The 24,175-nt window shown below is 45.1% G+C and overlaps 2 protein-coding genes across 2 annotated transcripts in view; one reads left to right on the top strand and one right to left on the bottom strand.

The window, feature by feature from the left end:
• Nucleotides 1-12,248, top strand: part of arhgap5 (Rho GTPase activating protein 5) — a 13,593-nt gene extending 1,345 nt beyond the window's left edge. The window contains exons 2-4 of the mRNA XM_071545184.1: nt 4,305-8,260; nt 11,110-11,263; nt 12,241-12,248. Of these exons, the coding sequence (XP_071401285.1) occupies nt 4,526-8,260; nt 11,110-11,263; nt 12,241-12,248 (3,897 nt within the window). The 5' untranslated portion in view covers nt 4,305-4,525. The remainder of the gene's footprint in view (nt 1-4,304; nt 8,261-11,109; nt 11,264-12,240) is intronic.
• Nucleotides 12,249-23,402: 11,154 nt separating this feature from the next.
• LOC139666088 (germ cell nuclear acidic protein-like) lies at nt 23,403-23,811 on the bottom strand (the record flags this gene model as incomplete). Its single annotated transcript, XM_071545186.1, has 1 exon — nt 23,403-23,811. A coding segment is annotated over one exon (409 nt), but the record flags the coding sequence as incomplete, so codon positions are not given.
• Between the last annotated feature and the right edge of the window lie 364 nt (nt 23,812-24,175).

Genomic DNA, 24,175 nt, shown 5'->3' with positions numbered 1-24,175 from the left:
CCTCATACAAGTTATGGAGATTGTTACAAGCAGTATTTATTATTAGGACTTGTTAGCAGTCATGCAAGTCATTGCGGCTGAAAAACCTTTCTTTGAAAAACATGAAAAAAAATCATTTGGGTCCATCAGTCTTTCCTCTCAGCGGATGCTATCACCTTCTGCTGTTTGCGTCTCTAAAACCACACACACACTGAAAGCTCTCACACACACAACTGCTCACTGGAGAAAGTAATAGGACTCTCAGTTCGTAATCACTTTGTTTTTCTCTCCCAGCCTTTCTCTTTAATGGGCTATATTTTCAGGCAATGTAGATGCAGGTCAGTGTGGCAAATAATTGACCAGTATTGAGTGGGAAATTACCAGCTGCCAAATGCTGGTAAGTTTTTGCAGTAGCCGGTAAGATTGCTGACTCTATTAGACATTTTAGAGCAGTGATTCTCAATCTTTTTCATATCAAGGACCCCTAATTTAGTCCACATTAGAGCCGCAGACCCCTATTTGATGAGATTTTGTCTCTCGATCCCCAAATCTGAGAATATTTTTATTGTCAGATACGATTTTGTCCAGAATTCCATGACTATCTGTATTGTAGGTAGAGAGATAACAGAGAAACTATGATCAAAACAGTCATTCTTCTACATTCTCTAATTGTGTTAACTTCTTGCAAATGAAATAATTCTGAAGTTTAACAATTCATCAGTTTGCTGGGGACCCCCTGGAGCTCTCTCAAGGACCCCTGGTGGTCCCCGGACCCCATGTTGAGAACCACTGTATTAGAGGGTAAAGAAACATCGTTTAGAGGCCTGATTTTATTCTGTAAACGTGGTTGGCTCATAAAACAAGGCAAACAGAAGGTCAATTTTGAGTTTCCTGCCCAGGTAGTTTTTTCAGTGTTTGTTTTATTCCATCTGACAATCCCTATTCTTCTTGCTGCAGGCGGGGTCGGCCGGCTCCGTTTCCCTATAAACTGTTGTTGTTACATCATCAACACCTTGGTTAAGGGAAGTCGAGCTTGTGATGCACAGCTTCAGGTCTGGACTTGACACCGGAGGAAACTGACACACTTTTTCTTATTCAGCTTTAATTGTGTTTAAAAACATCTGTGGTTATTCTAAGGAATTTCTTGAGAAGTGCCACCCTGGGGCCTTCCACGATTCTTCATTACAAAAGTGCAAGTATTTCTAATCGAATTGTCCGAGTTTAATGTTAACTGGCAGCACTAAGCATGTTTTGATGAGCAGTTCATTGTGTGTTAAAACAAATGTGTCCATAAATAGCCTAGGAGATGCAAAGAAAATCTTGTTACCAATTGGCCTAGTCAAAGCAAATTCCTTTATAAATCACTTTTAACAAACTGCTTTATAGAAAACAAAGGACAGTAATACAGATATTATGTACCTGAAAACCGAGGAGTTACAGGCTGATTGCTGGGTTTGGAGACACCCCGAGGCCAGTATTTCCCAACTGAGAGAAACCAAACCTCGCCTGTTAGTAGTTTCTGTTAAAGAACTCAGAATCTACCGCATATTATGTTCTGTTGCTGCCAAATAACACTGTGCCTCCTCCAAATGAGGTAGCTGTAATTTAAAGCAGCACTAGGCAGCTTTGCATGCTGGCAGCTCCAAATGCAAGTGAGAGGTAGCTGACTGAAACATTTGAACTTCAACACCCAGAAAAATCCTGTGAGGTCAGTAAACTGCTCACGGCTCGCTCGTGTTTACCAACCCGGCCGCTCTGTGATGCTTTATACCAAAGAGATGAGAGAGGAAAAGATCTAACGCTGGAGAGTCCAGGCGTTTTGATAGTAGTTTGATAGTTTTGATTCGTTAAACTATCCATACATGACACTAGAATTTCGTTTGGGCATGCAGGATGAATCTGCGGCATCTCAATTAGTGGGGATGGGACGTTCTTCTTTATCGCTGCTCCATTTGGTGATTTAAGCCGAAAAGACAAGTGTATTTTTACATAAAAATCTTGCCTAGTGCAGCTTTAAAAGGTTCTTGCCAGTGTGTTCCACTGTGTTTCAGCGCTTAACAGCATTTAGTCATCTCTAAAACCAGCTTGCCAAGTGATACCTTAATCCCCTCAGTAGCTTCAGAGTGAATAGACTAATCATGATGTAAAGGGCTACTTTTAGCTATTGGTGCAACACTCATGAAGTGTAGGCTGTGGTGTTGTGTGTTTACAGCAGTGTAGTGAGACCGTCACACAGTCTGTCCAGGTACTTGGAGTGTGCAGCTACCTGGCTGGCAGCTCTGCCAGCTCCCTCTTCATGCCTGTTAACATTCAGTTCATAATTCTTACCTTTATCCCGTCTGTTGACAGCAGAGCAGATATAGATTTCACTACTGGCTGACTAAAATGCAAAATAGATGTTTGGATTTGGTTCACCGACCATCTCAAAATATGTGGTTTGGATAGGAATCTGAAATCGGGGGAGGAATGTAGGCATATACCTCGTTAGCAGGCATTTCTCGCTTAGCCCCACCTCTGAGTGTATATATACTGTCAGGCTGCTGCCTTTACCTGTTACCTGTATCCTCAAATACACCTGTGCCTGGCTGTATGTAATGATAGTGATGCACCCTGCCTGTTTGGTTAGGATTGTAAACTTGACTGACTTGCTGGTCTGTTTGCTTTCTGACATCATTACGTGTCCTGGGTGTGGTTGAGGTAAAGATGGCTCTTGGGTTGAGGCCTCCAGACTTAACATCAGGTGGCAATGCAGCCGAGGCACATTTCCTGGTGATAATGGAGCAAAGGCAGGCTTTTCTCTGCCTGTGTAACCCTTAGGCGGTACGCCCATGTGTGACCACAAACATGAAAATGTGTTTTGTGATGGTTACATTGGTGTATTCTCCTTATTTTGGACTTCGGAATTGATTCCATAAGCTTCATGTCTGTTCCTGAAGGTTGTTGTAGGCTTGTTGACCTCTTTACAGTCCTTTCCCTTTCCCTAAAGGCCAGCACACTGGTGACATCATCACCTTAGCCTTGATAAAAAGCCAGGGGAACGTCTCTAATGCTTTGTTTCCGTGGACAAAAGTCACACTGGTGCAGTTTTCAGGCCTAGCAGCTCGTCTTGCTGCAGCTAGCAGTTCCAGCTCCCTCAGGCAAACTCATGGGCTGATGGCCATCATTCTTTAATACACTACAATGACTACAATTCAGCAGGCAGTTATCATAACCAGTCTGAACTACTCTCTGTGAGGCTACCCCTAGTTACACTTAGGTTATGTGAAGGGATCAGGGTTACTCAACTAGAGTGATGATGGACACTGTCAGTAGGGCTGCACAATTAATCATATGTAATCGTATATCACAGTTTAAGTTTCCATAATTAATAATTGAGTATTTGCAGTTGTTCATTTTACTCGCAAAATCCTCGCTGTTGTTGAATAGTCAAGATGTCGATGTCAGATGCTGAAAGTGCAGGACAATAATTTTGTTCCACAAACCATCAAGCCTGCAAATCCTGATTAATAATCATGATCACAATATCAGGCAAAATAATCAGGATTATCATTTCAGCCATAATCATGCAGTCCTAGGTTGTGGCGATGATGAATAACAAATCTGTGAACTGTTGTATTTTCTCTGTTTCATTCTCACAGCGATGCAAATCATTTCTAGGTCAGTGGCTGTCAAAGGGCTGGAGTTGCATGCCATTTTTATCCTGCCTCGGCACAAATTGGTTGAAAGCACTTCTTTTTCTCTGCGAGGGGAAAAGTGACATTGCAGAGCAGGGTCCATGATTGAATTACTCTCCCTTTCTCTTATATAAGTTGTACTGTCACACTTTGATTTTTGTCCTCTCAAAAGGGCCTTTTGATATAGGCCTATTTTATCATGTCTGTGTAGTTAAATAAAACCATTATTTTCATTTGGTTTTATAATAATTCAGGAGGGCTTTCCATCACATTTGTGTATTACAGAACTGCTTAACATTATCACAGTGTTACAAAACTAGCACATTTTATTACTAGTACTAGAAAGGGCAACCAAAAACCTTTTAATAAACTTTTACCGTCTGTGAGATTATTTTCTCATGCATAGGTACTATAATATTGTCTAATTCTGATAACTAGATAAAATGTGGGATTGACATTTATAATTTGTAGTTTTATGTCACTACACCATGCATACATGTATACGTGCCTCAGAGGGAAATGCACAGACAAGAAAATCCTAATTACACTGTCTGTGATAAGGCGACTGAAGTGCTCTAAGGAAATTTGTGCAGATGTTTTTTGTTTGTTTTGCCTTTATCTTTTCCTAATTGTGAATTCATTGTCTTGCAGGCAGGTGATAAAGGAGAAAGCCGGCTGCCCTATCCCAGCTTGAAGAGGACCTAGGATAGAAAGTGAGAGACAAACACACACACACAATAGGAGAGGGATTCACCACTACCAAGGGAAAATCAGGATGAACCTGCCTCTGCACCACTGAGCAATGGAACTGGAATGATATCTTGACCTTTTCTCCTGGAAGTGACCAAGTTAGCGATGAGCGGGGGGATATAATGGCCAAGAACAAGGATGCTCGCCCCCCTACGTTCGCCGTCAGTGTGGTTGGCCTCTCGGGGACGGAGAAGGAGAAAGGAAACTGTGGCGTGGGCAAGTCCTGCCTGTGCAACCGGTATGTGCGTCCTGATGCGGACAGCTACTACTTGGAGCACACCTCGGTGCTGAGCACAATAGACTTCGGGGGCCGTGTGGTCAACAATGACCACTTCCTGTACTGGGGGGAAGTGCTCCATCGGGGCGACGACGGGCTGGATTGTAAAATCCAAGTCATCGAACAGACGGAGTTCATCGACGACCAGACGTTCCTCCCGCATCGGAGTACCAACCTGCAGCCGTATACCAAACGGGCGGCGGCGACCAAGCTCCAGTCGGCGGAGAAGCTTATGTACATCTGCACGGACCAGCTGGGCTTAGAGCAGGACTTTGACCAGAAGCAGATGCCTGATGGGAAGCTGAACATTGACGCCTTTGTGCTCTGCATCGACGTCAGCAAGGGTTGCAACAGGAAGTTTGATGACCAGATGAAGTTTGTCAACAGCCTGTACTCCCAGATCGTCAAGTCGAAAAAGCCCATCGTCGTTGCTGCCACCAAATGTGACGAGTGTGTGGACCAGCACCTGAGGGACCTGCAGGCCTTCGTCGCCAGCAAGAAAAACCTGCAGGTTATCGAGACGTCAGGGCGCTCCAGCATCAATGTGGAGGTCTGCTTCAATGCGCTGATCCAGCAGCTGGATAAAACGCGGGGGAAGCCCAAAACTGTGCCATACCTGGAAGCCTACAAGGTCCAACGGCAGCTGGTTGCCTCGGTAACGGATAGATTTGAGAAGGTGATGGTGCAAACGGTGAGGGATTACCACACCACATGGAAAGCGGTGATCAATGCTCTGAAGGGCCAACCCGATTACGAGGAGTTCATCACCTTGGAGGGCTCGAGGAAGGCCCGCAACACGTTCAACAAGCACATTGCACAGCTGAAACAGGAGCACATCAAGAGGAGGAGGGAGGAGTATCTGACGACGCTGCCGAAAACCCTTAACAACCTTCTCAACAACCTGGAGGAGATTGAGCACCTCACCTGGCCCGAGGCGCAGAGTCTGATCCGGAGCCGGCCTGAATTCCAGTACTGGTTTGTGGTTCTGGAACACACGCCGTGGGACGAGACGGACCACATCGACAATAATGACCGCAGGGTGCCCTTTGACCTCCTGGATACGCCTGAGGGCGAGAGAATTTACCAGAACCACGTCCAGCACCTGTTCTCTGAGAAGAGGAGGGTGGAGATGAAAGACAGGTTTAAGAAGACGCTGGATAGGGTTCATTTTATCAGTCCAGGACAGCCATGGGAGGAAGTCATGTGTTTTGTCATGGAGGACGAGGCCTACAAGTACATCACAGAATCAGATAGGAGGGATGTTTATAGTAGGCACCAGCAGGAAATAGTTGAAAGGGCCAAAGAGGAGTTTCAGGAAATGCTTTTTGAGCATGCTGAGCTATTCTATGACTTGGATCTGAACGCCACCCCCAGCTGCGACAAGATGAGCGAAATCCACAGCGTGCTGAATGAGGAGCCTAGATACAGAGCACTGCAGAAACTTGCCCCAGATAGAGAGTCGCTCCTCCTCAAACACATTGGTTTTGTTTACCATCCCACTAAGGAGACATGCTTGAGCGGGCAGAGCTGTGTGGATCAGAAAGTGGAGCAGGTTTTAGCGAACAGGCTGGTGCAGCTCGACCATGGGCGCTCTAATCTCTACTACAACAGTGCCAACATCGATAAGATCAACCTCTGCCTCCTGGGGAGGGAGGGCCTCGCACAGGAGCTTGCCAATGAGATCCGAGCTCAGTCCACGGACGATGAATACACCCTGGACGGTAAAATCTATGAGCTGGAGCTTCTTCCTGTGGATGTCAACTCCACACTGCTCTTCAGCCACACATGGGTCTCCACTTTCAAGCCGCATGGCTGCTTCTGTGTGTTCAACTCCATAGAGTCCCTCAACTGCATTGGAGATTGCATAGGCAGGATCAGAGCAGAGATAGCACAGAATAGGAGGGATAGGTTTTCTCAACCACTGCCGTTCATCCTCATCCTGGCCAATCAGAGGGACAGTGTTTGTAAAAACATGCCTATCCTGAGGCACCAGGGCCAGCAGCTGGCTAACAAGCTGCAGTGCACCTTTGTCGACATCCCCTCGGGAGCCTTTCCACGGAAATTCAACGAGTTCCAAATTAAGCAGGCTCTCAGAGCGGTGCTGGAGGGGCTGAAGCATAACTTTGATGTCCTGAGCCCTCTGCCCTCCATCAAAGACATGTCAGAGACGGACCTCAGGATAGTCATGTGTGCCATGTGCTGGGACCCCTTCAGCGTTGACCTCATCCTCTCGCCGTTCCTTGACTCTCACTGCTGCAGCGCCGGGCAGCCGGGCCAGAGCAACACACTGATACTCGACAAGATCATCGGGGACAGCAGGAGGAGGATCCAGGTCACCGTCCTCTCCTACCACTCCTCTATCGGCGTCCGCAAAGACGAGCTGGTGCACGGCTACATTTTGGTCTACTCGGCCAAACGCAAGGCCTCCATGGCGACCCTGCGGGCGTTCTTGGCCGAGGTCCAGGACGTGATCCCCGTCCAGATGGTGGCCATCACGGACAGCCAGGCGGACTTCTTTGAGAACGACGCCATCAAGGAGCTGATGACGGAGGGGGAGCACATTGCCACGGAGATCGCCGCCAAGTTTACGGCGCTCTACTCGCTGTCGCAGTACCACCGGCAGACGGAGGTGTTCACGCCGTTCTTCAATGAAGTGTTGGAGAAGAAGCAGAGCATCGAGAGTTCCTTCCTGTTTGACAGCTCGTCACGGGACTGCACGACCGGCGCCAGCGAAGACGTCTTCCCCTCCTCGCCCCACAGCCATTCCCCCGCCTACAACCCGTACTACCCAGACTCGGAGGATGACACAGAGGCCCCCCCTCCTTACAGTCCCATAGGCGATGACGTTCAGCTTCTCCCCACGCCCAGCGAGCGGGCCAAGTACCGGATCGACCTAGAGGGGAACGAGTACCCGGTCCACAGCACGCCCGTCGGAGACCACGAGCGCAACCACAAAGTGCCTCCGCCTGTCCGGCCCAAACCGGTGCTCCCCAAGCCCAACGTCAAAAAGCTGGACCCCAACCTGCTCAAAACCATTGAGGCCGGAATGCGGAGCAACCGCAGGTCGCCGCGCGGCCCGATGGTGCACGCCGACGACGTGGAGGCCTCGGATAACTACGCGGACCCGGTGGACACCCTGCTACGGTCCAAGGGCTTCAACGACGACATATATGCTGTGCCTGAGGACACGCACAGCCGGATGGTCAAAATGAGAAACTCCTTCGGCGGGTTACACGTCCCCCAAGGAGTAGGAGGAGGAGAGGAAGAGAACGGATTTGACCGGAAGTCTCAGGCTGGACGGCGGCCGTCCAAATATAAACACCGTTCTAAAATCCTGTTCAGCAAGACCAAGGCCTACCAGAGACGATTCCAGTCCGACAGCGACGGGGAGGAGTCGGGCCCCGCCACACAGAAAAAGAAAAAGGGAAGGGCCCACCGGGGCAGCGAGGAGGACCCCCTGCTCTCCCCCGCCGACCCCTGGAAGGGTGGAATAGACAACCCAGCCATCACCTCCGACCCCGAGCAGGACGACAAGAAGATGAAGAAGAAGAAGGCACCCAAGACGCCAAAGGAGAAGAAGGTGAGTCTCGTCCGTCTGTAAATCTGACATTTAAAGAGTTTTAGTGAAGTCAGGTCAGCTTTATTTATGAACTGCTTTTGACAAACAGGTTTGTCCCAAAGTGCTTTGAAGAGCAATAAAAGATAGACTGAAACAAGAGAGCAAACATATCACAGTCTGGGCCAAAGCTTGCCTCGGTGTGTGTGTGTGGGAGAGTGAATGAAAGAGAGCATAAGTGCATTTGTGTGTGTGTGTGAGTGTGACAAAAGAGAGTGAAAGAGTGGGTGAGTGTGTATGTGAAAGAGAGCGTAAGTGTATGTGTGTATATGTATGCAGAAGTGTTAGTGTGTGTGTGTGTGTGTGTGTGAGCATTTTTTTTTAATAAGTCTGAGACCCAGGGCGACAATAAACTAATTTGATTTGGTAAATTTGATTGGTGATTGGTCCCATGCTGAAATGTTTTATGACCCCCCTCCCTGCCCTTGACAACCAATAAAAGTGCCTGATAAAAGACTGGTTGGTTGGAATTGGCACTGTTAAAGACAATAGGGCTCTTTCTGTGACTGTGGTAAGACGCCTGGTAATCATTCACAACGGCTCTCTAAAGGCAGGTGTAAACTGGGTGCGGAGGACATGGACACACACACACACACACACACACACACACACACACACACACACACACACACACACACAGAAGCAAGTGCACATGCTTCCAACGCTAACATGTAGACCCAAAGACATGGAAACACACACATGTGGCAAGCACTTAAGCATACAGACATACAAAACACACAGTCACACTCTGTTTCACACACACACACACACACACACACACAAACACACACACACACAAACACGTGCACATGAGCGAGCATGTTTGCATGAGTCAGATATCACTGTACTGATAAAGCCAGACACACACACATTAGCACACAGACATACAAACTAGGTCTTAACAATTGAAAAAAATAGAAAATAGCAATATGAACTACTTCAATTTCCAAATCGAAAGTGGCTGCAATTATTTTATTAGTGTCCTCGCTGCTCAAAATGGATCCTAAACCTCCAGTTCTGCTGCTGAGCCCAATTTCTGGCCTATAAATTAAACTGCACATTGTAAAAAAAAAAAAAAAACTTGGATTGAACATTTCATTAAGCTCAGGTTTTGATTAAAAATATTTCTTCTTAGCTGAACAATCTAAAATACTGAAAAATCTTTGTTGGTATACTGTACTGCAATTCATATCGCATTTGCAAGATTCAAGCAAAATTGACTTTATTCATTTAATTTCTTTAACCAGGAAAAAAGCCTCATTGAGACATTAGAGACAATAAAAGTTGCAAATCACAAGAGTGAATATGAGAATAACAAGCTGAGGTAGCTTAAAATTGTGCAAGTCAACATCGAGTTCAGGAGCACAATAATCCCAATATGATTATGTGTCAATATCGTGCAGCCCACCCACACTCAAACTTTTAACACACACACACACACACACACACACACATACACACACGTGCACGCGGGTGAGCGGCACGAATCAGATAGCCGTGTGCAAATCAGTAGAGAAACAGCCGCTGGCGCTACACTGTGCTACATGAATGCGGGGCATTGTTGGAACATTCAAACTGTCTTTGATAATCAGAGAGGAGAGCGAAGGCAGAACCAGAAGCTACAAAATGGAAGGTGTTTAGCCGCCGTCTCGGCCAATTAGAGGAGCCAAAACCGCTGTAGGCATGACAACACTTTGAAGAGCAGAGGAGTGTGGGAAATCAAAGCCACCTCGGCACCTCGCTTCACTTCTGAATAATGGCTTTGTCTGTGTTCTCCGTCTTTCTTCTCGTCTTCCTCCACCTCCACCTCCCTCGCTTTCTCCTTCTCTCTCTCTCTCTCTTCATCCCACTAACTTTCTCTGTGATCTATTCCCCGCTCGCCCGCCTCTCCTCTTCTTCTACTTCTTCTTCTTCTTCTTCTTCTTCTTCTTCTTTTTCTTACGCTCTGATGTGTTCTACCTCGACTTTTCACCCGCTCTCCTCCTCCTCCTGTCCTCCTACATCTCCGCTCTCTCTTGTCTTTCTTTCTATTCCCTCTCTTCCCTTACTATTCTTCTCTTCTCATTCACCCCCTTCTCTCTCATCCTTCTCCCTCTGTCCCCCTTTCCCTCCCCCTCTCCTTATCTTGTCCTCCATCTCTCATCTCTCTATCCTCTCTTTCTAACCACTATTCTCTCTTCCCTGCATCTCCTCTCTAATCTCTCTATTCCCATCTCTCCCTCTCTATCTATTCCCTCTTCCTCTCTTCCTCCTTCCTCTTCTTTCCTCTCCCATCTCTCTATCTATGGCTTGTTCTTTCCTTCTTCCTCCCATCCTCCTCTTTTCTCTCTCCCTCCTTCCCACCCTTTCTCTCCCCCTTCTTTCCTCCTTTCCTTGCCTCCTTCCTCTTCTTTCATCCCTCTATTCCCTTGCTTATCCCTCCTTCCTCTCTCCCTTCCCCATTTTCCTCCATCCCTCTATTTCCTCATCTCTTTCTCTCCCCCCTCTCCTTCTCTATCTGTCATCCCTCTATCTTTTCCCTCATCTATCGTCTCTCCCCTCTTCCCATCCTTCCCTCCTTTCCTCCCTCCACTTTTCTCCCTCTTCTATATTTCCTCTTATCTTTCCATCCCTCCTTCCTCACCTCCTTCCTCCTCCTTCCTCATTCCTCTATCCTTTCCTTCATCTCTCTCTCATCCTCCCTTCCTTCCCCATCTCATCTCTAATTTTGTGCATTCCCTCCTTCACATCTCTCCTTCTTGCACCCTTTTCTCCTCCTTCTCCCCACTCCTTTGTCCTGTTTTCCCCCCTCCTCCTCTTCTTCACCTCCACAGCCTAAATCCTCCAAGCCCCCCAAGCCGCTGTACCCCCCCACCCGGAGAACGTGGGAGAGCATTTACTTTGGCGTTCCCCTGCAGAACCTGGTGACCCCGGAGCGACCCATCCCCCTCTTCATCGAGAAATGCGTCGACTACATCGAGCGCACCGGTGAGTCATCCCCCTTTTTCATACGTTTCTCTCTCTCTCTCTCTCTCGCTCTCTCTCTCGCTCTCTCTCTCTCTCTTTCTGTCTTTATAGCCCACTCTCTCTTTTTATTATGATTAATATTTTTTTCATGTTTCTTTCTCCCGCCTGGCTGCTCAGGTACAGTTAGTGTCTTTGGCAGTTGGAGTTTGTCTCTTTGGCAGGTACAGTCGGTTTGTTTTGACACGCAAAGGGTTTGTGATGATGTGCCGTGAAAACGCCTCGCTCTTGGCTTTTCCAAATGAGCGAGCGAGGGAAGGAGGGAGGGAAGGAAGGAGGGATGATTTACGGAGGGAGGAGGGGAGGCACAGGCGGCTGAACAAAGTCTGAGCAAGTTCACTTCTTGGCGCTGATGTGATCCGCCTAACATGTTTTGTCTGGTCTGTCAGTCGGCCAGCCAGGCTGCTAGTCACACCAGCCAGCCTCCAGGTTGGAGAAGGTTGCCGGTTCTAATCCCCGGACCACCTGGGAAAAGCTGGTTGGGATGGGGAAGCGAATAAGAAGCGCTCTCCTCTCCCAAAGAAACTACCAGGGAAGTGCGCTTCTCCAGTGGAGCTGCTCAGTGGCCAGTAGGAGAAGACTGGTTGTACTGGGCGGCTCCCAGTGCCTCTCAGTTCTCAGTGAATCTTTCCCAGCTTTGGATCGGGGTAAGAGAGACACAAGCAGCTGCAGGTTTCTCAGCATGGGAGCGCTGATACTCCAATGCAGTATTAGACTGGTTGTACTGGGCCGCTCCCAGTGGCCAAGCTCTCAGTTTAGCTGTCTCAGGTAAGAGAGACACCAAACAATTGAGGGTTTCTCAGCATGGGAGCACTAATTGAAGAATGAAGTGGCGGCGGTGGTCCAAGAGTTAGAGTTGGGTAGAGGTTTGAGTCCCTTGTAAAGAAAATTCAAGTCGCACACTCTTCTTCTTTTCTTGTAGTTTTGTGCTTTGTCCTCAGGGCGATGACCCTCATCGTGACGAGAGCCATGTAGCAGAAAACACTTGGTGGGATACATTAATTACGAAACTAAAAGAAAAGACGAGATTTTCTTTCAAAGTGGAAGTATTACAAAAGCCTAACAAGAAGCACGGCGTTTGCTGGAAAAGACCATGCATGCTCATATTGCTCACTGGACTTTCCCTGGATGAATAAAGGCTTAAAAAAAAAAGAGAGGGCAAGGCCTGTTTTCACATGTGTGGCTCCAACCGGGATGCGGGCCCCAGTGCATGCTGGGTATGTGGCTGGCGTCTTGCCCAGCTGTCAGCGGAGAACGCCTCTCCCACAGTTTGAGGAATTCCTCACTGACGCGGCTCAGTCTGATGTGTACCATTTGGGGGGGGGAAGCTTTTATTCAAAGAGTGTTTTTAAAGCGCATGTATTTTCTGTTTGGGTGAACCGGTGAGAATCAAACCCCCAACCCTGGCAGTGTTGATGCCTTGCTCTTCCCATTGAGCCATACAGGGAATCGAACCCCTACCCCTTGCAGTGTTAATGCCTTGCTCTACACGCTAAGCTACACCAGACTTACAGCAAGGTTTCCCATCTGCCTGTTAAACACCCAAGCTGCCAGCCAAAGTGTTTTTTTTTTGTTTTTTTTCTGGCCACATAAATGAAAATTTTAAGCATATTCTATATTTCATCGATGTTCGTTGCATAATGCATTTACACATGGTCCGGTACACTCATTTCCATGCTTAGTGCTTCTTAATGAGCTCTCAGAAACGAGCGAACATGTCGCTGCTGTCGTGGAAAGACCTTGTAACTGTTTATTTTTTCCCTTCTCGCATTCTCTGAAATATCTGATGACGCAGTGTTTCCTGTCGAGTGTTTTGTTGGTGTGTGTGTGTGTGTGTGTGTGTGTGTGTGTGTGTGATTGTGTGAAGGGGGTAATTTTGGCTCCAACACCCAGAATCGCTTCTGCGCTCATTGCAGGATCGGTTCCAGTAGTTGTTGCCGTTAGAGAATGGCTCTTGTTTAGATGTTTAGATCGTGATATATGGACGACTGCGCTGTAATCGCAGCTAAATGAATGTAGAAGAAGCAGCGGGTGGCCGTACCTGTGATGTCACGAACCTCAGCTGTCCACTGGCAATTCAGTTCAAATCAATTGAATTCAACACGAGGCAAAAGCCCAGATTTTCAGCTTTAGCACTCATCTGTCCCCCCTTTTTCCCTCCTTCCCTACTCCCTCGTTCCCTCTCCTCCTTCCTCCTCCGCCTCCCTCCTTGGCCATACGTGCAACAAATGCATGTATGTACACTTTGCCCACTGGAAGGCGGTGCATGCTGTATTTTTTGTGGTAGTGTTTGTAGTCCTGAGTGAGCGGTCTTACTCGTTCTCAATGTGGCGTTTTTGTCGGCGCTTCTGCGTTTGTTGTTAATTCCTGTCCCGAAAATCCCCTCCGAATATGTTTTGATATTCAGCTGGATCTACATGATCCTGTTGGTGGCTGCCAACAAAATTTAGGCTTAATCCTAATGCTGTGTGTGTGTGTGTGTGTGTGTGTGTGTGTATGTGTGTGTGTCTTTTGTATGTAAGTGCGAGCGCGCCTGCCAGCTGACAGCAGTGTATCGGAGATTTCATGGCCGGTGCTGTGAAACCCTCTAAGTCCAGACGGTCTGTTGGGTGGATTTTAACGACTGTCTAGCTTTTTCCCTCCCTTCCCTTCTTCTGGAATATCATTTCTCACCAGACGCAGGGAGAATGTCTTTGTGCTTTTTAAAGCACCACCGTTGTATAAGTCCCTCACATCCAAGGAATAAAACCAAGAGATTTTGTTAACGTTTACGACTTGATGGCGCCTTTTCAGGTTGTTCCCTGGTTAGGGAGCCTAGGTAGGAGCTTAGGTGGTCTTCATAGGGAGCCTAGTTCCCTCTTAGGCAGCCTAGGTAGGGGCTTAAGCTGTCTATATAACATATTGTACTTTATAGCTTAGAGGGTGGGGTCCCCGTCTCATCTTTGGGAGCCTAGGGAGGGTGTAGAGGGGTTTGGGGGGTGACAGGGTGGAGTAGTGGTTGGAGAAACCAGACTTTATCTGGAAAAACTGGGTTCAAACTAGAGCTGAAGGAGAGTAATTAAACGCACATCATGTAGGTGCAAGGCTATCAGAAAACTGTGTCAATGAAAGAAGGAGTAACGCCTGAACACTTCCTCCATGCCACAAAAGTTTAACAGTGACGACGTTTCGATCCTACTTGGATCTTTGTCAGGTCAAAATGTTTGAAAAATGCAAACCGCTCCCATATTTATACATCATGCACAAACATAGGCTGACAGGCTCTATGATGGCAGGTGTGGTTAACCATCCAAACCGCCCAGGGTGATAAACACCCAAAAATAATTAACAATTCAATAAAGTACATAGAAAACAGATACATAGAGAAAAAAAACAGTAGTACAAAAGCTTACTTCAAAAATCAAAACAATCAAACATGTATGTATATCTTATATATAAGCATAAACATAATATCAGATACAACATCCCATATATCAAAATCTACATCACCTACATTCAAAAATATTGTATTAAGTTAGAAGAAAAGAAGAAATCTTAAATTCATGTAAGAAATTGGGTCTTAACACCCTTCTATAAAAAGTCAGCTAGATCAAATCACAATATTTTTCTTATTGTGATTTGTTCAATCCCTGTGTAAAGGATCAGACAAAATCCACCATCACATGTTAAATAATCAAATTAATGTTCATCCCATTGAACCGAACAGTAATGTTAGGGTGTGATGTCTAACTGAAACTGAACCTTTCAAATAATATTCCTACCATACTTTATTTTGTGTGAGTTTTTAAATAAAAGTTCCGTTCAGACAGCAGACTTGTGTGTCACTACATCCCAAAATCAGCATATCATCACCATGAGATTTCAGTGAAAGATGATAAACGATAATGTTGAATCATCGCCCAGCCTTCGCTCCGGGGCCGCTGTTCTGTAGCCGAGCCTGAATTTCCCAGCGGGGATCATTAAAATATCACATTGCTATTACACTAGTATTATTTTTTTCCACCAGACACGTGTCACATAACGAGTTAGAAACTGAAAACGCGAAGGTGCGTCTCCCGTTTGTTAATCCGTGGCGGTGTCGCGTGCTTCTTTCCCGGGAAAAAAAAAAAAATCCTCTGCCGCACAGGAAGTGATGCGTTTTACCGTTTCCTGGTTTGTTTGGAATCAACAGAAGAAGAAGAACTGTTGTAGTTAGCATGAGCAGCGATAGATAGCCACCATGGCTGAACAGACAGAGAGAAGAGAAACTCAAACTGCAGCAACAGAGAATCCAAGCCCCGCCCACACTGTGTTTGATTGACAGGTGATCTGTGAGAAGAGCAGAGCAGAAACACCACAGCGGTGAGGCTGAGGGACAAAGATGGAGACTGAATACAAAGAAAAAAACGTATCTTTTGTGTATTACTACTTTAAAAATGGTGGCCGGTGTTTTGTCTCCCCAGTCAGAGCTCGGTACTGGGAGTTTTGTTGAGTTTCAACCACATGTGACGAGCCGCCAGCCGAGAGGCAGAGAGGCTGGAGGTGATGGCAGCTATTTGTGGTGCCTGTGGTTTCAAAACTTGGTGTGTGAGAAGAAGAAAATGTGACTGTGTGTGTGTGAGAGAGAGAGAGAGAGAGAGAGAGAGAGAGAGAGAGGGAGAGAGAGAGAGACGGTGTGTGTGTGACTGTAAATGTTACTGAGACTGTGGTGCAGTGAAACCGCGATTCTGCGTGTGACTGCTTGTTGGTGTGTTTGAGTGTGTGAGAAAGAGAGACTTTATGGTGTGTGTGTGTGTAGAGAGAGACCGAGAGAGAGAGACAGAGAGAGAGACAGACAGACAGACAGAGAGACAAGATATTTTTTTCCTTTTATTATCATCATTGTTATTTTAAAACTGCTTTGGCAAAACAATGTCAAATGTCCTGCCAACAAATCCCATTGAATTGGATTGAAAGTGAGAGAGAGAGAGAGAGAGTGACAGAGAGACAGAGTGAGAGAAAATAAAGAGAAAGAAAGTGAGAAAGAGAGAGAAATAAGTGAGAGATTGTGTGAGTGAGAAGAAAAAGAGATGAGACCAAAGAAAGTGTGTGGAAGTGAAGAAAGTGGAGAGAGAGAGTGTCTGAGAGAGAGAGAGAGAGAGAAAAGAACGAGTGAGTGTCAAAGTGAGAGAAGAGAGAGTGATAGAGAGACAGTGAGAGGACTAAGAGAGAGGAGAGAAAGATAGAGGGGAAATGGAAGAGAGAGAGAGGCGAAAGACAGAGTGTGTTAAAGAGAGAGGAAAGATGAGAGGAAAGGGTGAGAGAAAGTGTGTGTGTGTGTGAGAGAGAGAGAGAGGGAGACCGAGACATAGAGAGAGAGAGAGAGAGTGTATTAGTGGTCCAGTGCCTTGCTCAGCGGCTCCTGGACAGTCAGCTGTTTGTGAGTTTCCTGCTGTACGCGGACCAGAGCTTGACGTGACGTTTTTTTCCAGGTAGCAGCTAATTAAGTTTTGCGTCTCGCTTCATTAAAAAGTTTGAGAAACAGAAAATAAAACGGTGCCGTTAAAAGAAGGATGATGTTCGCTCTCCGCTAATGTCACCGCCTCCCCGATTCCTGCTGGGAGAAACCTGCTTTTTATCATTTTTACTGTATTTTAGTCGCCTTATTCCAATGATAATCTAATTAGCAGGGTTCCCACAGGCCTTGGAAATAGTGGAAAGTTTGTGTGGATTTGAGAAACATAAAATAAAGCTTTAAAAAGTTTCTGAAAATGAATAGATTGCCTTTGAAAGTACTTGATTTTAAAAATAAAATAAAATATAGCACCGAAATTCATCAAAATCCCTCAGGTATCTGGATCTCTTTCCCTCCTGGCATCAACACTTCACATCCTGAGGAAAAAACCTTGTGTAATGTCTCATTTTGACCATTGATATCATTTCAAAATATGCTAATTTCTCGTCCTTGAATTTCAACAAACCCCTCAAAAGTCCTTTAAAAGCCCTTTGAAACATACAGTAGGCTAACTGTGGATTTGTGGGGAGACAGTTATTTCTTCCTCTATCACATAAATGCCAGATTCTTACTTGTTCAACATTTTAGAGGCGCAGTTGAGTTTCACTGAAGCACATTTTGTGATTGGATTTGGTCAAAAACGCAACCCCCCCCCCCCCCCCCCTTCCCCTTTAAAGCAATATTAATTCCAGGCCTGTTCAAATAAATGGGAATAAAAATCTAAACGCTACAAACTCATCCAGCTGCATCTGATCTTGGTGAGTAGTTTATATTCTGGGTTTCATGGCGGTCAAGTACCAAATAACCCCCATGTTAAAACTAAGTGGAATATTGCTTTAAAACACAGAGCCCTTAGTTCCCCTTAGTTTCTCCTTGTAAAGCCTTTAAAGTCATTCTGACGACACGCTGGACGGTGCGGGTCATGGTGGAGCGCAGCCTACGCCGTGTTTCCTGTTTTGATTAATGTTTGTCCTTCAGACCGGGGGCAATGCAAAGTCTTACTGTGCTTCACCTTGACCGGTAATCCTCCTCAGTCTCTCTCACACCTGCAGACTTTCCTCATGGAAATTTTGTAGCTTCTGCTTCAGTCTTACAGATAAACCGAGGAAACAGAGATGCATTCAGGCAAATCTGGCTTTATGGAACCTGCAGATGGCTGGTAATTAAGGCTGGGCGATATGGAAGAAATTATATATCATGATAAACATAGAGCCGTTTTTCAATATAGATATACAGTATATCTATATATATATCTCTCCTAAAATAATCCCTAAAATATGGCAGATGTCATTTTGTTGGAAATCTGAGTTTTTTTTATGCTTGTTATCATTTATTTACACAACAGAATTGGTTATCACGACATATCATAATTATGATAATTTCATCATGAAATGACGGCATTTAAAGACGGTATTCGATAATACTGACTTATTGCCCAGCCCTACCTGTAATCAATCAATAAATTGATTAATCCATCTATCTGAAAGGGGAAATCAGGGTGTAACCTGCATCGTGATAAACTGTAAAGATAAAAACTGATCTGAAAGCTGTCCGTCTGTTGCTATAGTGTGATGACAGACACAGAGAGGATATGAAGTCGTGTTATATAAGACCTGAAGCAGCCTGTGTGTGTGTGTGTGTGTGTGTGTGTGAGGCAGGGGGGGGGGGGGGGGAGTAAAATCTTGAGCATGCGTCTGTGTATTTTGATATGTGTGATTGAGCGTAAATGTGTATATGTGTGTGTTCTCTTTGATGTGTGTAAGAGTAAATGTGCGTGTGTGTGTTCTCTTTGATGTGTGTGTGAGAGAGTTAAGGTGTGTGTGTGTGTGTGTGTGTGTGTGTGTGTACTGTCTTTGATGTGTGTGTTAAATGAGTGGCCGTTTGTGCGTGATTTAGAGAGAGTAAGCATGCGAGTGTGTGTATTTTGATGTGGACAACGGTGCGTTTGTGTGTTTTTCTGAGGGAGCGAGCGTGTCTCTTTCTTTGATATATGTGTGTGTGTGTGTGTGTGTGTGTGTGTGTGTGGCCTTTACAGCACAGCGATAGGTCCTGACCTTTTTACATTTCTACAAAGAGCAGCAGTCAGGAGGAGGAGGGGGGCGGGAGGCGAGTTTACCCAACCACACAAGGTCGAGCGCACATTTCTACTCTACATTTTAGACATTAAGCTTTTGCTGTTATCCGGAGCGACTTATAATAAGTGCAGCGGTAGAAAAAAAAAAAAAAAAGCCCCGCATCCTGAAAGCAGCCAATAGGGAGGAGGTGAAGGGTCCGAGCCTCGGCGACCCGATGATATTCCTGAGAGAGAAGCGCTAGGAAGAGAAATAAAAGCTTAAGAGGAGCTAAGCAGAGAGGTAAAAAGCGATTAGAGGAGAGCAGAGGAGCGGGATGTGGATAAGTGGGGAGAAGGTGATGTGAGGCGCTTCTTAAAAAGTTTCCAGCCGACGCACTCCACAAACTTTAGCTGCGTATAAATAAAGCGAGCGCCACAATAGACGCTTTTCACAAACATGGCTGACGTGCTTCCTCTGGTTGTAGGTTAATTCTCACCTTTACCGGAGATGTAAAAAAGCTTGAACTTGAACTTGAAACACTATAAACCAGTGATTCTCAACCTTTTTCATATCAAGGACCCCGTAGTTTAGTCCACATCGGGGCCACGGACCCCCATTTGATGAGATTTTGTCTCTTTGACCCAAATCTGTGAATATCTTTAATGTTAGATATGATTTTGTCCAGAATCCCATGACTATCTGTATTGTAGGTAGAGAGATAACAGTGAAACTATGATCAAAACAGTCATTCTTCTACATTCTACAATTGTGTTAACTTGTAAATGAAATAATGCTGAAGTTTAACCATTCATCAATTTGACTGGGGACCCCCTGGAACCCCCTCAAGGACCCCTGGTGGTCCCCGGACCCCATGTTGAGAACCACTGCTATAAACAAGAGATTTGATGGAGGGTCACAAAACGCTAACAGCACAGAAATTACCATTAGCCTTGGTTAGCCAGTTAGCATTTTGCGACTCAATCATTTTTTTTTTATAGTCAAGGTTCCTGCACAGGTCTGGAAAGTCTGTAAATGTATGGAAAAATATTTAGGTCATTTCCAGATCCTGGCAAGTTTGGAAATTGCACAAAAACTTTGGAAAAGTATGGGAAAATGTTGTTGCACTGCCCTGATTTACATATGACTGCACATGTTCTGTGGCTTTAGACCTCCGCCAATCTCTCATATTCTGATATTTTTTGCTGTAAAGAGTAATCTTCATCCTTAGAGAGATATGGCTCGAGATGATGAGCGTAACTCATACTGAACACCAAAATCTTAAAATCAAAACGAGAAATTAACAGAGGTGGGGACTCAAGTCACATGACATGGATTCACGAGTCATGATTCTAATAGCTTGAGACTTGACTTGACTTGACTTGGGTTCTGGTGACTTGGGACTCGACTCTGACTTGTACTCTGATGACTTGAAAAGGTTTCTAAAGTCTTGACTTGAGATCTTGTGTTTGTGTAAATGACTTAGATTGAAAGTGATGAGATTTGTTCCAGCAGACGACTGAATTTAAATTCTGTTTTCTGAATTTGTATGGAATGATTGAATTTATTGAAGTTGAAACTGATTATAGAAATCAAACTCATGATGCTCTTACCAAGTTTTTATCCTATTAAAACCATATTGCATTGAAAAGTCCTAGATATTTAGTTTTCTTTAAGATATTAAATTGATACTGGACTCTTGATTTGTTCTGACTTGACTTGCTGTTCTACATTTAGACTTGAGACTTGACATTAATGACTTGGACTTGACTTAGACTTGACTTGGTAATCTACATTAAGACTCAGGACTTGACTTGAGACTTGTGCCTCAAGACTTGAGACTGACTCGGGACTCGAGCAAACTACTTGGTCACACCTCTGGAAATTAAAGTGTGGAATTTTGAAATTGACACTTAGTAGGAACCCTTTGGAGAGTTTCAGTTGCCTGACAACAGAAAGATCTGTCAGTGACAGCAGCTGTATTGTGTTAAAGTCTATATTTAAACACAGAATCAGTGATCACAGACTGTCGGAGGAGACTGATAGAAAGTTGCTCCTTAACATTGCCGGAAATGGAGAGAACCGATCTATAACCTGCTGAGAGGAAGAGGAAGAACGTCGGCCATGTTGGTGAAAAGAGTCTCTTATCGGTTGCCTGATATCAGACAGAACTGTCAACTCGTTCCACTCCATTTCCATCTTCAGTCTGACATTGCCTCCACTCTAACCGATTTCCGTGGGGGGAGGGGGGTTTGATTTCCCTAACCAATCACTAGAGACCGACGTATCCGCCTGAATCTAACGTCATTTTAAGTCGACGCTGATGCGTAGCCATGACAACACCAGAGACGGTTCAGAAAGTATAGAGCATCTTTGATGACACGGAGCAAAGTAAAAACAAAGTATTTCGGATTTCAAAGTAATTGGTACTTTTAATGGATTTAGAACAGCCTCGATAGCAGCGTCCATCTTGTCTATAGCGGTCGCCATTGTTGTTATTACTCCTCCTTGGTTCCGGCGCTCAGCTTGACAACAGCTTGACAACGGCGTTAGTCCCACCCGTGGCTCTGATTGGCTAATCGTTAGTCCCCCCCCACCCGGTGCTCATTGGACCGATCGTTTTTCAACCGAGAGAAACCGCTGTTTCATGTCACGATGCCAGACCAGAATCAGTCAACTCGGTGGAGTGGGCGGAGTCAAAGGTCTGGACCCAGGCGATCTTATCAGGACAGCAGTAGCTTTTGAAAAATCTGGGCTGCTGCAGATGGAGAGAGTTAAACCTCCCATCAGATTAGTCACACTTTTAAAAATATTGTCTTTGCAGTAGCTTTCAGTGAGTGAAATAACAGTGAAGTCAAACTAATCCTCAGTTTTTTTTTACCGGAGACCCTGTGAAAAAACCCCCGGACCTTTTTTTCGTTTCGGGTTGAAATCCTTGAACGTAAAAAAAAAAAAAAAGTACAATAGGGTCAATTTTGTCAGATGGGCTTACATAAGAGAACTCCGAGTCAGAATAAAAGTCTTTTGAGGGAGCGGGTGAGTGCGGTCTCTCTCTCTCTCTTTTCCGGAGGACGAGCAGACGGGTGTGATTGTGCCAGCGAGGCCACACAGCTATCTGCCGCCGAACTCGATTAGAGAAGTTTTATTAAATGTTTCCTGCTCCCCAGAGACACGAAATGGTATTTGGAACGAAGGCTGGAGGAAGGAGAGAGAGAGAGAGAGAGAGAGAGAGAGAGAGAATGATTAAATGGCTTTTTGATGTTGATGCATTTGGAAGTCCCATTGGTTGTTATCTTCCCCAGCACTTAGTATAATGTGAGGAGGGGGGAGGAGGAGGTGGAGGAGGAGGAAGAGGAGGAGAGCGGGTTCTGTTCTCCGCTCTTCAAAAGAATGAGAAAAAAAGAAGTCGAAAGCAAAGTTTACTTGAAGAATAATTGCATTTTAAACGGCTTTTCATGTTGGTTTAGGTGGTGCTTTATTATTTCAACTTTCATTTTTTTCTCCCCACTACCTTTCTGTTTCATCGTCTTTGAATCAAACCCATGTTCCTTTGGCTGGTGTTTGTTAATCTTAACATTAATACAGAACAAGGGCGCTCCATGTAATGTTTCGTTCAATTCAGAGTTGCTTTATTGGGATGAAATACCGAAGTACGTATTATACTGAAGCAAAAAAACAACAGAGAGAAACAGATTACATCCATGACAGTGTGACATCAGCAACAAATGCTCCAGTAATTTCAAATCGGTTCATCAAATTACAGATTTGCAACTTGCATTACACACAACTTGAATTCCCAACATTTTTCTCTCGGGTTGATGTTCCTCCACTCTTAAATTATGACAGGTCAAGACACGTTTTACTGCAGGTTTAGCAAAACCCTTTTCTCCTCTGATACTGTATATGGTAGTTTTTCATTCGGGGAAAGGTTTTCACTTTTAGTACTTAATAGTTTGAATTTAGAAAGATAAGTTTCTCTTACTTGTCATGGTCATTGCTAGAGATGGGCATTTCAAGCAAAAATACTATTCGATATTCACTGGGAACTATTCGACCATTCTTCGAAGAAGGAAGGACCGGTTCGGGGCTAATCAAGCCATCGCTATTTACTACTAGCAAGCTATGAAAATATACTTTTTAAGACAAGAGGATAGTCGCATAAACTATTCGATTTTTTATAATTTAATGACTATTCGAAAATTTGAAAATCATGACCCATCCATAGTCACTGCAGTGATAATCATTAGGTTAATACACAGGTTAATACACATTTTGCTGCAGGTTTTTTTTCTCCTATAATACTGTATATGGTAGTTTTTCATTGTTACTAGTACATCATATTTAGAATTTAGAAAGAGAAGTTTCTCTTACTTTAGATAGATAGATAGATAGATAGATAGATAGATAGATAGACAGACACTTAAGACACCACTCATAGACAGAATAAAGCACAAATCCAAATACATGAGAAAAAATAGAAGAATAAAGAACCAATACAGATACAAAAAAGTAAACTATGTAAGTACAATGTATACTATTAGGATGATTAATATTTGCATTATTATCTATCAGGTTATTCTCATTGTTTGCACATGTGTGATCTTAGAGAGTCTTCAGTGTTCAGTGAGTTCTGGCTCTCCGGCTCTGTGGCTCTCTGGCTCTGTGGCTCTGTGGCTCTCCGGCTCTGTGGCTCTCTGGCTCTGTGGCTCTGTGGCTCTGTGGCTCTGTGGCTCTCCGGCTCTGTGGCTCTGTGGCTCTCCGGCTCTCCGGCTCTGTGGCTCTCTGGCTCTGTGGCTCTGTGGCTCTCCGGCTCTGTGGCTCTCTGGCTCTGTGGCTCTGTGGCTCTCCGGCTCTGTGGCTCTGTGGCTCTGTGGCTCTCCGGCTCTGTGGCTCTGTGGCTCTCCGGCTCTCCGGCTCTGTGGCTCTCTGGCTCTGTGGCTCTGTGGCTCTCCGGCTCTCCGGTTCTCCGGTTCTCCGGCTCTGCGGCTCTGAGCGGGGAAACCCAGCGGAGCGGCTTTTAACCTCCACTCTGAGCTCTACTACACAATAATCCACAAGCCTTGTCAACCACACTTCATACAAAGCTGATTATTGGCTATTTTCAGCCCGCTTTGAAGTAGGATCGCGGCTCCTGACTTTGTAGTGCAATAGAGGGATTTTCTCTCAAATGGAATAGATTTAAAAAAAAATAAATCATAGATGTCCTTTTTTTTTTGGAGTATATATTTGAAGCACGTACTCTGTGATGCGTTCGGTGGAATCAGAATTCAAAACAACGATACACTCACTGACCAAAACAATATGGTTATCTTCATCATGAAATAAACAGAATTATAGGAAACAGAGCATTTT

The sequence above is a fragment of the Centroberyx affinis genome, unplaced genomic scaffold, assembly GCF_046629955.1.
Source record: "Centroberyx affinis isolate AG114_WGS23_722 - 3 ecotype Tasmania unplaced genomic scaffold, CSIRO-AGI_Caff_v1 ptg004792l_1, whole genome shotgun sequence".
Lineage (NCBI taxonomy): Eukaryota > Metazoa > Chordata > Actinopteri > Beryciformes > Berycidae > Centroberyx > Centroberyx affinis.
The sequence above is the reverse complement of the archived record's forward strand: the minus strand, read 5'-3'. Positions and strand labels throughout refer to the sequence as shown.